The sequence below is a fragment of the Miniopterus schreibersii genome (genome assembly GCF_964146895.1).
Source record: "Miniopterus schreibersii genome assembly, chromosome: 9".
Taxonomy (NCBI): Eukaryota; Metazoa; Chordata; class Mammalia; order Chiroptera; family Miniopteridae; genus Miniopterus; species Miniopterus schreibersii.
Genome location: NC_138118.1, coordinates 81,459,354 through 81,473,554, shown reverse-complemented (window position 1 = coordinate 81,473,554; position 14,201 = coordinate 81,459,354). Strand labels below are relative to the sequence as shown.

Below are 14,201 nucleotides of genomic sequence, written 5' to 3'. Positions count from 1 at the left end.
GCTCATCCCTCCAAATACGTATTGTTTTATGCGATGCTTCTTCCTCCCCGTGTTTTCAAGTACGTTACATGCCCTCAACTTCCGTCCCTAAACGGTGTCGTCCCGAACCCCGTGCTTTCCTGCTTGACGTGCAGTCCCCGGGAACTGCGACCCGCCACCTGGGGGCGCGCCTGAGCCTTGCTTAGTGCCGCCTGATGTTGTGGAATTTTACAAGGACAGGAAACATGACTTCTCTTGCTTGCTGGCAGAGCTATATTGTGCCCACGGCATGTTTTTGGTAGATGTTTCCAATGAGGACAAGTGCTCGATCTGAGAAAAAGGGAACATAAGGGAGATGAAAGCTCAGTACCAGAAATACAGGACACTGAGGCGAGCTCCCTTCCGCCCCCGCCCCACGCGCACCGCGGAGCACGGAACAAAAGGAAAGCGCAGCTCGGCCTGTTTCCAAGGCGCCTCCGGGCAGATGCGCCCGAGGGAAGTGACGGCCCTGCCTGCGGTGGAGGGTCCTGCCCTTGCCCGTTGGCTTCACACATAGCCCGCGGTTCCTTTTGTGTGTTTTTCCCGCCAAACGCTGAATTATCTGGTCGCCTGTTATCTTGAACCAGTTTAGCTTTCAGATGACATCCGTACAGCAAACAAGGATTCGTGGAATCAGCGGTCCGTAGGGGAGCCATCCTTTCCTCCTTCGGTCCCTTCCTGCAGCAAGTACTGCCCAGGGCCTGGTGTATCAAAGAAATGCCCTAAGGAGCGAGAGCGCTGTTCCCTGAGATGATCAGGGAAGGTCCTGTGTTCGAGACTGGGACAGGAGGGGTCTTTCATGAGGGAGTGGAACTTGGGGCCACAGTGAAAGCCGGAGATGACATGCACACGGCTGAAAAGAAGGTGTTTGGGCAGCAGGAATAGAGCACATGCAAGGGCCCTGTGGTCAGTGAATACAGCACATTCAGGGAACTGAAAGACTGCTTCGTGTGGCTGAAATATGAGGGGGGAAGGACCCAGTGAAGAAAGGTGACCTTGAAAGAGGACCACAGGGCCCAGACACTGGGGGGAGGAAGCAGGAAGGACCGGTTAGGGGCTCAGTACAGCCAGCAGGTAAGAGATGGTGGGGCCTGAGCAGGTGGATGTCAGTGAAAGTAGCGCAAAGATCAATACTGAAAATAGAGTATCGATCCTTACAAAGAGCTTCAGTGGTAGGTTTTTTTTTTTTTTGGTGTTTTTTTTTGGTGTGTGTTTTTTGGCCAGGCATCTCCGCCCCCCCCCTTTAATTTCAAATGTGAATTATCTAGTCTTGCCCCACAGGCACGCTGAAAGCTTCCTTTCGTCTTAGTTGTTTCCATTCCCATCTAGCGAGTGATTTTCGTTACTGTGGCGTTTCTAACGTGCCGCGTGTCCTCTCTGCCCCCAGTGTTATCATCACGACGGTTCTCTACCTGTCAGACGCGCTTCGGAAGAACTTCTTAAATGAAAACTTCGACTACAAGGTCAGTATCGCTCCCACCACTGTCCGACTTGGGCCAGGAGGTTTTCCGTGCTACTCAGGAAATTGCCCCACGTATTTGTTTTCTCCTAATCATAGGAAAGCAGATGTAGTCCGGCTGCCTCACGTTAATCTTGGGCCGCCTAGGCTTTCGCCGTGACGGGTTCTAGGAGGGTTTTCATTGTATCTGTGAGCAAGTCGGGGCCGGGCTCCGGCGCCCCCTGGTGGGAATCCCGGCGCCTGTCCCGTTACCGGCCTGTTTCACTCGCTCTCCTCTGGGCGACCCCCACGCGTGACAGAGGGGACTCAGGACGTGACGTTTTAAGACATATCTTAAGATAGAGCTTATATGAAGGAAACATTTAAAAGTAAACCCGTTCCTTTTACTTTTCCACTTTCCCATTTTTCAGAATAAATTAGTGAGAAGGAAAGAAAAGACCAGGAATATGCGCTAAGGCAGAACTTGGCGTCTGTAATAGAACGTGACGTGCCTGGGTCGCTGAGAGCCCTTGACCGCCTGTGTTTTCAGTGGCCAGCGGTAAATGGTGCGGGGATGGCGAGGCCTGTGCTGACGCCCTCATGAGGCCTTGTTTTGGCATCTTTCTTTCTTACTCTTTTTTAAATAACATTTTCCACATTAAACATTTCATCAAATGCCCTTGTTGGATAACTAGAAACTACAAAAACAAAACAAAACCACAAATACAATAAAAAAAAAAATGGAATTTTAATGGTTGCATAATATTTCTTTATATCGTACTTTATAATAATTAATGTATCAAAATTTCATAACCAGAGCTCTACTTTGTAAGTTAGGTTGTTTTTAGTCTTTTGGTCTTATAAATTACTCTTTTTATGTACATTCTTTTTTTTTTTTTTAATATATCTTTATTGATTTCAGAGAGAGGAAACGAGAGAGAGAGAGAGAGATAGAAACATCAATGATGAGAGAGTCATTGATCGAGCCCGCAGCCCGAGCATGTGCCCTGACCGGGAATCGAACCCCGATCGCCTGGATCCTAGGTCGATGCTCAACCGCTGAGCCACGCCCGGCCAGGCTTTTTATGTACATTCTTAAAAAATAAACTTGGCATGTGTCTCTAATTATTTATTTGAATAAACATTCATAAGTGGAATTACTGAGTTAAAGTTGTACCAGTCCGTTGATTACCTGGATCTACACCAACGCTGGGAGAGACAACTTTTTTTTTTTTTTACAATTTGATAAGAAGTAAAACCTTTTTTTGCTCTAATTTGTATTTCTCACTAGTGATTAGTTATAGATGAGTTACTAGTTATTAGTTATTGACCAGTGGTTGACTAACATTCGTATTTTGTGAATTGCCGCTCTGGACCTCTGTTCTTTATTTTGCTGGGGTCCCATCACACATTTTAGTTGTGAGAGCTCTTTGTATATGAAAGATACTGACCCTTTTTAATATTTCTCCTATTTATTTTTAATTTTGCACGGTGTCAGTAGAGACGTAGTTTCCTGTTCTTATATCCTACATGGTTTTGGTTAAGTTTATTGCCAGGAATTTTATTCCCATCTCTTTCTGAGGCTGTTTTGGGGTTAAGAAAGCTTTGACTGAAAATATTTGTCTGAATTTAAAGAAATTAGCATTTCCAAATAAATGTATGCTTTAAAAAAATAAATAAATTTATTCTACGTTGAAAGGAGCTCCAAAATTGAACTCACACAGGAGTAAAGTAATTCACCTCCTACCCCTGCCTCCTTGGAGATGCTGAGGTTATAAGAGAAACAAAACACGTGCTGTTTAGCACATACTGGAGAGCTCGTGAAAGCGGGGACACAGCGGGAAGCAATAGAGGAAGATAGTATTTATTCAGTTGGCTTCTTTGTTGTGGCAAATTTAAAGCGCATGTGAAAGTAGAGCGAGGACCATCAGGAGCCCCGTGCACCCGTTTCCAGCCCCTGCTGTTAACAGCTCGGGACCAGTCTGGTATCACCTGCATCCCCCCCGCTTACCGCCTCAGCAGTGAGTCCAGCTGTCGTGCCACGTCCCCCGTAATGTTTCTGGAACCCCCGCGGGTGACCGTTTCCTCTTGTTTCAGATCTGGGATTCCTACTTTTACCTCGCGGTCATTTTCATAAACCAGCTGTGCCTGCAGCTGGAGATGTTCACGCCTTCCAAAAAGAAAAAGGTATTAGAAAAGTAAGTACCCCGTGTACCCAGGAGGCCCCCGCGGCATGGCACGCGGGGTGCCTTTTACAGGCGATTGGGCAAGAGATTCACAGGTCGGATGTCCAGGACCGGAAATTGCCATGGAGAGGTCACGACCGAGAGGCCGAGACGCAGCCTTTCCTGGGAATTTCAATATTTTGAACTTACTTAAATATTTTTTTTGCGTGTCCTCAGTCTTTCAGGATTCAAAATTACTACTGAAGCGAAAATTATGAGACAGATCTCTTTTACTAAGGGATTTACGTAAAGATTTGAATGAGAGGCATTGAGGCATGTACATTAAACATCGTAATTAAACTCACATTTATTGCCTTTTAACTCAGACGGATAGATTGTATCCTAACGAGACGCAGATCCGTCTTTGTTCTGGAGACCTTGTGCCAGGTTCGCCTTTTGTTCTGTTTCAGGTACGGTGACATGCGGGTAACAATGGGCTGTGAAATTTTCAGCATGTGGCAAAACCTCGGTAAGTGATGAAAAGAGAAGCCGCCTGTGTTTCACGGCTCATCCCTGGGCTTCCCCGTGTCCGGATGACGAGGGCCCTTGACCATGAATGTCAGCATTTGAGACCAAGTGTCTGAATCAATTGGGTATCTGCACAAACTGATGACACTTTGGCATTGGATAGGGTTACAGCTAATTCTTTAAATTGGTGTCTGTCTGAAAAAAGCCACCTCGTCTTCATGGGTTTCATCATTATTCAAGGACAGATTTTATAATCTAGCATCGCGGCAGTAATAACACAATTTCACAAGGTGCTGACCTTTGGGAATTTGAAAAATTTCTAGAACTCTGAATTGAGGCTGCGAATCCCAACAGGTTTAGATTAAACTTCATGAAAATTGACGTGAGCATCACTGCTCTTCAAAAAACTTGAAACCATTGGCCTGTATCGTGGAGAGTAGAGCCAAAGGATTTAAAAGCGCCTGCAGTTGTTAGGAACTATTAGATGCCATTTTCTCAACTAACCACAGCAGAGAGAGCTCATGATTCCAGCAAGGGGATGGCGCAGGTCTGGTTACGTAGAACGAAATAATATTTGGAAAGTAGACTGCTTCAAAGCCTCGCTGGCGTAGGGTTTCTATGATTTTCGTGCGTAATTTGGTGTGTTACTTACTGCATTCGGTGTGTTAACTGTGCATGTTCAGAGTGTCCATTCACCGCCGCAGTGCGGTAAGTCCTGCTCGTGGTTTGTTGAAGGGATGGGCCTGTTTGGATTGAAGATGTAATGACCTGAAAGGGTCATTTCTTTTGGGCTCGCCCCAGCACAGCTTGGCGATGGCAGGGTGTTTCTGTAAGTGAAAATAGAAGCCTTATCACTTGGCTTCCGCTCACGTCACAGAGTGAGTTTTCACCAGGACCCTGCGGTTCTCAGGTATCCGTAGCCATCCGAGGCGGCCTTGGGATGTGGATCATCGAGCTCAGTGTTCGGTGCTCTCCCGGCTCGTGCAGGCTCTGGCCCAGGCTCAGATGAGAAGGCCAGGGCAGAGGCGTTCGGGTGCCGGCATGTTGGAAACGCGGCCGTTTCCCCTGTGGGATGCATTGCAGCGTCGCGGCGAGCGGCTGTTTCTACGTCAGCCTTTCTCCAAGTGCATTTAGGCCCAGGAACCCCAGCTTGCTCAATAAAGCTGCACCTTGAGGCCCCCTAAAGATGCCACTGCAGGTCATCAGCTTCACCCCGCTGTTTCGTCTTTCAAACGGAAGTATGTGTAACCCCCTGGGTTTTAGGTTACACGAGGCCTTTGTTTTCCTGGGAAATCTCGAGAATGTAGAAACCGGTGGCGCATCCTGACCCCGGGGTGCGTTGTGGTGTCAGTTCTCTGGGACAGTGGCACTCAGGACACCAGCAGCGAGCGTCTCCCAGAAGCTTGTAAAGTACCAGGCTTCCTGGTCCGGCCCAGACCTGGGGAAACAGAGTCTCGGAGGGCGGGCGCGGCGGCCTGGCTCCCACGTCCTCCAGACGCCCTCACGCAGTTGGTGACGGATTGAAAGGCCCTGCTGTAGGCGACACGGGCCCGTCGTTGCCTTTCCAGCCCAGTGGACTGGCCTAGCACGGCCTCGCAGCCTGTGGCCGACGCTCATCACACTCAGCCGCCGATCCCCGCAGGACCGGGTTCAAGGACAGGGCGAGGCGCAATTTCCCCTTCATTCCGTGGTTTCTGCCTTATTTCCCCAGAGCTGGGTCCTGACTTTTCTGAGACGTCCAAAGCGCCGGGTGCATTTTAAAGGTCGTTGCTGTTGTACCACAGCTGGAATTGGGAAATGTTCAGAAGTGTGGGCGACTCTTCAGTATATTCATGTTCTAAGTCCAAGGACTGAAAGTGTTCTGTTCAGAGGGGGAGAAGGCAGGCATGTCCCCCCCAATTTTATACCTTCTGCATACACTTGCAGAGAAAGGGGTCCGTCCTCAGCACTCCGTCCCACTCGTGAACCGGCTCTGCCGGTTCATTCTCCTATTTGCACTTGAACTAACAATGCAAAGCGGCTGTTTCTTCCACGCTCGGGGCACAGCATCTCCAACTGCCGTAGAAAAATCCGTACTTTCCTCGCGGGCTGCCTGTGTGCACAAACATAAAACTCCAGCAGCCCGAGTCGCAGGTGCCCCGGGTCCTTCCAAACGGGACCGGGTGGCTGACGACCAGCCGGCGGAGGTCCTCGGTCTGTCACCTCCAAGGAGGTTGTTTCCATGGGGTGGATTTTGCTGTTGACAGACAGTTTTGCTCAAGCTTGTGCTCGGAAATCTTGTTGACCAGACGCACTGAGGCACAAGTGTTTCGCTCGATTCAGGTGAGCACAAGCTCCGGTTCATCCCTGCCCTGATCGGCCCCTTCCTGGAGGTGACCTTGATTCCACAGCCCGACCTGCGGAACGTCATGATCCCGATTTTCCACGACATGATGGACTGGGAGCAGAGGCGCAGCGGCAACTTCAAGCAGGTAGGCGGGGGGCGGGGGGCCCTCGAGTGGGTGGAGACTCAGCTCTCTGAGCACCTCGGAGCTGCCAGGTTCCGCTCTGAGTTGGGACACGAACCCTGAACCAGCCATCAACAGGCCAGACTCCAGCCTGGCCCGGCCCTTCCCAGCCAGGTGGCCTGGGACACCCCTCTGGTCCTATATTCCCGGAGCCTCCGGGAAGCCCTGAAAAACCATTTTATTCCATTTCAACTAAAAAAATTCTGTGATTTTGCCAGGTCTGTGTTTCAGGACAGGCAGAGACTTTCTTTGCTCTCAGTTGGACACAACACGGGGGAATCAGGAGGTTAATGAGCCTTGACACCGTTGAGCTCACAGTGGTCGGCACGTTGAATTTGGGGAACGGCCTCCCTTTGCCCATTCGATGCGCCATGTGTGATATTGCTCTTTGCTGAAGCACTGAGAATTAGTGTACAGGGGAAAGCGGCGGAAATGTTGAAAGGAAATTCCAAGGAGAGGAGCCGGTCATTTCTCGTTGACATAGGTTCTCAGAGCTCTGGTCCAGTTTTGGAAAGATACGTGTTCTATTCCAAAACCAGATGCATAAGGAATCGGCTGCTTCTGTCCTGCCACTCACTCAGATTGCAGGTGCTAGTTCCTGATCACGCAGTCACGGCCCTCACCCGCAGGCACTCACCCGCAGACACTCACCCGCAGGCACTCACCCGCGGGCACTCACCCGCGGGCACTCACCCGCGGGCACTCACCCGCGGACACTCACCCGCGGGCACTCACCCGCGGGCACTCACCCGCGGGCACTCACCCGCGGGCACTCAGCCGTAGACACTCACCCGCGGGCACTCACCCGTGGACACTCACCCGCAGGCACTCACCCGTGGACACTCACCCGCAGGCACTCACCCGTGGACACTCACCCATGGACACTCACCCGTGGACACCTGTGCTTTCAGCAAAGATTCCATGTTACCTGGAACTGTTTTGAGAAAGAAAATAGAAAACACATCAAAGATTTAAATGAATGTTTGTGGATCTGTTTCTTTGCCAATGTTCCTATATATGCATGGTGATTTTTTAAAAAGAAAAGAACTTGGACTTGCCAGTGTTTATAGCTAAAAAAAAAAAAAAAAATCCCAGCATTGGAAGCACTTGCGTTGGAATCAACAAATAGGTGTTATGGCAGGAGCGAGAGCAGCCCCTGGGGGAGCTGGAAGCCACGATGCGCCGTCTAAATTAGCCCCTTAGAATTCCGCTGCTACGAACCGCAGCCGATCCTGTCGCTTCCACCCGATCTTCCCACCGAGGCTTTTCCTCTTGCGGTTATAGCTCTGCTTCCGTTTGCCCAGAAATGCTACTCGTGCAGGGGAGCAGAGGGAGAGCCCTGTTCGGGTGTGTTGCAGGTGGAGGCCAAGCTCATTGACAAATTGGACAGCCTGATGTCAGAAGGCAAAGGCGACGAGACCTACCGCGAGCTCTTCAACAGTATGTGAGTAACGTTCGTGGCCGGGGGATGGGGTGTCGGCGGCTCGGGCCTCACGGGGAGCTGTGTCCGTGTGGAGGCGAAGTACAGGGTCGTGGCCTGACTCTGGGTGATGGGTCTTATTATATTGAGGATTAGACGTGATCGGGGCGCGTGTCACGTAACAGGCCTGGCTCTTTTCCTGCCTCATCACCTGGGAACTGGGGCTGGGGGAGATGCTTTTGAATAGGGCCGAGAGTGGGGAAGACCCCCAGCGGGGGACCAGGGTGTTGGTGGGCAGGGCCCTCCAGAGCCACGCGTGCCCGGCTGCTGTGCGGTTGGGCAAATGAACCTTCTTCTCTCCTCCAGCGCTTGCCCCCATTCTGCCACACTGTGTGCTCGCTCCGCGTTATTAACCGCGTCCTAAATGTTTCCTATTAGAATGTCACAGAAGCAAAACATGTCTAGTAAGCTCTGAGACAGGAACTCGTCTGAGTATCGGGAAGGGATGGAGCATGGGGCCAGGGGCTTCGAGACTGGGCTTGTCAATAGAGTGAGTACAGTCCCCGGTGAATTGCTTGTACCAGGCATCCGTCCACCGTGGGAGAGGCCCTCGAGGACACCTACGCGTGTTTAGGATTTTAACTCTCACACGGGTTTTCTCTGCGGCTTTCCACGCATCTTAGTCACTTCCAAACCTAGTGTCCTCCTAATGTGTTCCTTGTGCCCAGGTATCCCCTAAAAGCAGGCATTCGTGCTTTCGTACCGGTAGCCAAATCTAAATTCTGTCATTCATGACACTCTCGTTAACGTAGAGCCCCGGATGTCTGAATACATATATAGGTCTGAAGAGTGTTATTAGTGACCGATAGATTTCAACTTGCCCGATTCAGCATCATTCTTGAAGCTTTTAAGAAAATTATATTGAGAGGACAAGCCGAGGAAGGGCGTGCAGATTCCTGGTGACAAAGGGAGCTCTTTGTGCTGGGTCCTGAGCAGCACCACTTCCTTCGGAGCCTGTAATTAAACTGGAACTTGCAGTAATTACTCACCAAGCCCTCCTTCCTTCTCCTGCACAAAGCAGCCCGTCTTTCATGTCAGCTGGGGCTGAGCAAGAACTCTGATTAACACTTTATCCAACATAATAAATTGCTCCTGAAAATGGCTTTCGCTTCGGTTACGAGTCCTCGGTTTGAACAAAGAGCTAAAATGAGAAAGCACTCAGGGCGGTGAATCTCCTGGGGTTCGTGGTTCATTTTTATGAGAAATTCACAAGATTCATAAACACACACGGCTCTGCGGTGCCTCTTATTGACTTTCATAGAGACCCGATTGTGTACAAGTTGGGCTGCTTGGGTATAAATATGACTTTGAAATAGCAGATATGCCCCGGCATGAAAATCAAACCAATAATTAAAATATTAAGCATCTGTAAGTGGGTCTGTTTAAAGCGCCCGATTCATCCCATGGAGATTTTTATTCTTTTGTTGACTTTTAGTAGATTACTAGAAATATTACTATACATATTTTTTTTCTCATGCTTTTATGATCAGATTTTATTTATTGGTAATAAATAAAATCTAAGGTGATAATTGCATATCATTACTACCTGGGCTCCGAGAAGAAAGTGAAAATCTAACTGTATTCCGGGTGACGGCAACATGCTTTTTTGCCATGGAAATCACAATGAATTAGTCTAGTCACAGCGAGTCACCGCCCACGTTGAGTTCGGAGCCCAGGCCATCACGGTCGTCTCATCTGTTCTAAGTTGTGTCGAAAACTTCTTAAAGTTTGTTTGGAAACTGAGGGCCGCTCCCTGCTCCCCGAAACGCGGTCTCGCTGAAGTAGCCGTCGAACGAGACTTTCCATGGAATGGTACCTTCCCGAGAGCTAGAGTCATCTTTCTCTAACCCCCAAAGCGTCTGTTTTTTAATCCACACTGCATCCTTCTGAGATAAGAGTCAGGATTTGTTCCTCTCGGGGATGCTGAGATTGTGATCACAGACGCCAGCCAGTGCGAGGCCTCCGAACTACACTCGCCCCACCCCCACCCCCGCCCCGGCCCCGGCCTCCCTGTCCGGGACTGGCCTGGGGCTGGGACGCAGCAGCGGGTGTTCTGTGGGGACACACAGCAGGGGACCTCCAGCCTTGGGGGCCCTCGGGAGCTCCCCGGGAGAGGTAACCGCATCTCAGCTGTCTCCCTAGTCCCCGATGTGCTTTACCATACGCTGCCCTAAGTAATCCAGTAAGACTCCCGATCACTCCGGGGATCTTTATAGGTGATCGCACACTGATTGTAGTTTGGAGACGGGATTGGCTCCGTAACACACTTCAGGTGTGTGACACCTTTCTTCAGGTGGAGAGAGCACGCACAGACACGGGTGTTTTCGGTAGGAGCGTGGCCTCAGCACCCTCCTGTTATGACACAGAGAGAGAGGGGACTGAGGGTCTCAATATCCCCTCACGTTGTGAAAACCTGCTGGGCACCAAGCCCCCCGCAGGACCGGGTGATTCTGCATCCCAGTGCTATGCAGTCTCCTTGCCTGTCTGTTGGCGATAAGATACCACCTTGTCCTGTCCTGAGACCAGCCTCCTGGGCACTCAACATGGGCGCAGGGGCATGACCGCAGGCCGGGTGGAAGGGCCTCGCTTCCCCCGAGGTTTGTGCCAGGCAGAGCTGGGGGCTGAGCTTGGACACCGGGAGCCAGTCTGGCTGCCAGGGCCGGTACGCGGGGCTCTGGACTGGGCCCCGGCCTTTGGCTGTTGGGTTCATCAAGGCAGAGCTTTGCCTCTTCTCGCAGGAGGATCACGTAGCTCTGCCTTCTTGCCGCATCAGGAGGCTGTGCGAAGTAAGAAGTCTCCGCGTATTTTTAGAAGGATTACTTAACGAGTTCTTTGTTTTCCAGCCTCTGGAGTGTATGAGGTGTGGGCTGTCCCCGGGGGAAGTTGCTCCATCGCCCCACATTGCTTGGCAGGCAGATTTTCATTCCAGCACTTGGTTCAGTGCCAGTTTGGCATCTAAGCTTGAAATAGTGCTATTCAGAGGTTGTTTTTGTTTTTCGTTCTTTAGAGAAAACACATTTTAATCAAAGGAGGGGGTCATTCCCTGGGGGATCAGTCAGGACGAGCAGGCTCCGTCCTTTCAGGGTGCTATTCCTACCCCCACACAAGCACACACAGTCTAGGAAACGGTTCAGGATAAACCTGAGAACGAAGTAATCCGGGGTCTGTAGGTAACAGGCAAGACGAGGCAGAGGCGGCAATAGCCAGAAGGGAGAGAAGATAGCCGCGGAGCCCCCCAACGAGCTTTGACAAAATAGCTTTTTTCTGTCCCGTTTCTTTTTCTACAAAGCGCCCTATCCAACAGGCTTAGGCTGTACTTGTAAGCAATGTTTTCTGAACCCAGGATGAAGGAGACACAGATTTTAGACAGAGATGACGTCCGTTAAATGCGGAGGGGTAGGGAAGTATCTCCGTGTGGCCCTGCTTCGTTCTGACTTTTACCGTCCGGGGCACGTCCGACCCTGCAGGCCTTGCCCAGGGTAGGGTTCACCTGCCGGGGCGTGGGAACAAGGGCGGACAGGTGCTGGTTGCCATGATTTCGGGTTTGCCTAGCGCCTCTGCCCCGGGGTGCTGGAGACTGGAGAGCGTAGGAGGCACATGCGGCTTGGTACCTGTCATCCGTGTGCTGTAACCGCCACATAGAAAAATCCCGTGACGAGTGACGCAATGAATGAAACTGTGGAGCGAGCGCACAGATAGTACAATATGTATTGAGTGGGCAAATGTTAAGCGAATGGGGAAAAAAACCACGCCAAGCCTCGCTCCGTCTGCACGGGGCTCTTCCTGCGGCGTTGCTCGCGGTGAAGCCGCCCCGATGAGGATGCAGCCCACGGAGAGGTAGGAACCTGGGTTCCGTGACTGGAGCGGGGCCTTCCTGACGGCGCACTCCCGGGGCCGCGGGGCCCGGTGCGGGGAGGTGCCAGCCTGCTCCCGCGGGAGAGAGGCCAGGAAGCTGCCTGCGAGCTGGGAGGTGCTTGCCTGCTTGCAAATGTGACTCTGTGCATGTGTTCGTCTTGAATGACTCGGATAATCTGAAAATCCGTTTGCTTTGTCAATGCTTCCGGGAGTAGAATTCCGCTCTTTGGCCCCTACCCTAGGTAAGACATCCTTTGCGAATCGTGCTCCCTGTAAGGTGTTGCCGTGGTTGCCAAGGCATTTAAGGTGCTGATGAAAGTGAAATGGTCGTCATGGTGACCGATAAAAATAAGTGCTGAAAAATGCCCTGGGCCCTCTCTTCTCCAGCCTGCTGAAGAAAATCGAGCGGGAAACATGGAGGGAGAGCGGGGTCTCCCTCATCGCCACCGTGACGCGGCTGATGGAGCGGCTGTTGGATTACAGGTGAGCCGAGCCCCGCGCTTTCCAGGTGCTGCGTGCGCCCCAGGCGGGGGTCGGGGTGGGAGACGGTCCCCGCGGCCCCCGGGTGCTTCCTGCAGACAGCGGGCCCTCAGACCTGGCGCTGAGGCCCTGGGATGTGGGCTTTGAACTCGCTGGCTCGGACCTGTATTTGGGTCTTTCCCCTTTCTGTCTGTTTTGTTTGGGCCGGCGGTTCTTTCAAAGTTCAGTGAATGGCGAGGGTGTTCGGTCCCATTAGCAAAGGGATTTTGTTTTTGTTTTTTTATCTGGACTCACCCATTAGAGCCAGCGGGTAGATCCATCCCTTTCAGGGCGATGACAGGTGATGGGGAATTAGACAGCCATGCTGCTTTCATATGTATTGAGTGGGCAAATGTTTAAATTTTTGCATTAAAAAAAATTTTAAAATGATCTAAACTGGTAAAGCAGTTTGTTCCACTTAAATGCACGGTGTTTTTGTTTTATTTCAAGAACGAAACCCTCATTCTCATTGTTGAAGGCCAGGCTTACAGCCCCTCCCGCCCAGTTAGGGGTGCATAATATACTAACAGGCCTGGCCCCTCCTCCCGAGCCCCCTGGAAGTGGAACTCTCCGCAGAAAGGGGTGCTCGGGAGCCCGCCCGCCCCTCACCTCGCTCCGCAGCCTGGGCAGTTCCTCCAGGCCTCTGAGCAACCTGCCCTGCATGCCCTGAACGGACCCTCTGTGTTCGCCCCGGGAAGGAGGTGCTGGGTCTGACCGCTGCGTTTTGATCGCAGGGACTGCATGAAGATGGGCGAGGTGGACGGCAAGAAGATCGGCTGCACAGTTAGCCTTCTGGTGGGTAACCCAGCCCCTGCCCTCGGAGCCTGACGTTTGTTTTGCAGAAGTGCTGCCTTTTGTTTGGTTTCGATCCATAGTGCGTTTTTATCAGGACGTTTTTTAGAAGAGTTTGGAAGTGTATCCAAAAGACACCTAGTGAGCTTCAGGTTGAATTAAATCCCAGAAAATGATCCTTTCTGAGTATTGCAGATGCACCCATGGGTCCCAGGGGCCCTGGTGGCAGAGCCCTGAGATCCCAGCTGGAGGCCGTCCAGTCTCCTGTGGCCCCGCTGGATCTGTCACCCTGAGTCTCTGTCGCTCTCTAGGAAAAAGCAATGTCCCCACGGAGGACTTTGTACTTCTGTGTAGACAGTGTCTTTCCGTCCGTCCTCAATGAATATTAGTGAGCTCTTCTTTTGTGACCAAATGACACTTTTCTGTTAAACACGCTGCTTTTCACTCTCTAGCTTCTTTGCAAATTAAACGTCTAATACCACTGCTGTTAAGGCTTGGATTCTAAGTAGGATGATCCTACAGTTTACCACTTAAACAGAACATTTTTGGGAGTAAACTTAAAATACTATGTGAGGGTAACAGGCTACACTGGAACTGCCCTGGGGGAACTACATGAATATTAAACCGTCTCGTGGCTGCTAATTAACTTGAGCGATGTGCCCACCACGGGGCAAAGAATGGTTGTTCACATAGACATGCGTTTCTCGGGGTTCAGAAAGGGTGAAATCACTCTTTCGATCGTTCCTCTTAATTGGATTTGAAATGGAGGACTATGTGACTGCTTCCTTTATCTAAGCTGGTGGGTGCCCTGGTTTCTTATTATTATTTTAAAGAATAAGTGGAATCTCACCGTCTCCTATGCGGACTCTCCCTCGCCTTGCTGTTCGCACCGGCCTGCA

General features: G+C 51.1%; 1 protein-coding gene across 1 annotated transcript in view; it reads left to right on the top strand.

The window, feature by feature from the left end:
- DOCK4 (dedicator of cytokinesis 4) overlaps positions 1-14,201 on the top strand; it is a 202,843-nt gene that overhangs the window by 154,711 nt on the left and 33,931 nt on the right. Inside the window, exons 28-34 of the mRNA XM_081147753.1 lie at positions 1,406-1,481; positions 3,554-3,654; positions 4,092-4,150; positions 6,472-6,620; positions 8,015-8,100; positions 12,379-12,474; positions 13,245-13,305. Coding sequence (XP_081003879.1) covers positions 1,406-1,481; positions 3,554-3,654; positions 4,092-4,150; positions 6,472-6,620; positions 8,015-8,100; positions 12,379-12,474; positions 13,245-13,305 — 628 coding nt within the window. The remainder of the gene's footprint in view (positions 1-1,405; positions 1,482-3,553; positions 3,655-4,091; positions 4,151-6,471; positions 6,621-8,014; positions 8,101-12,378; positions 12,475-13,244; positions 13,306-14,201) is intronic.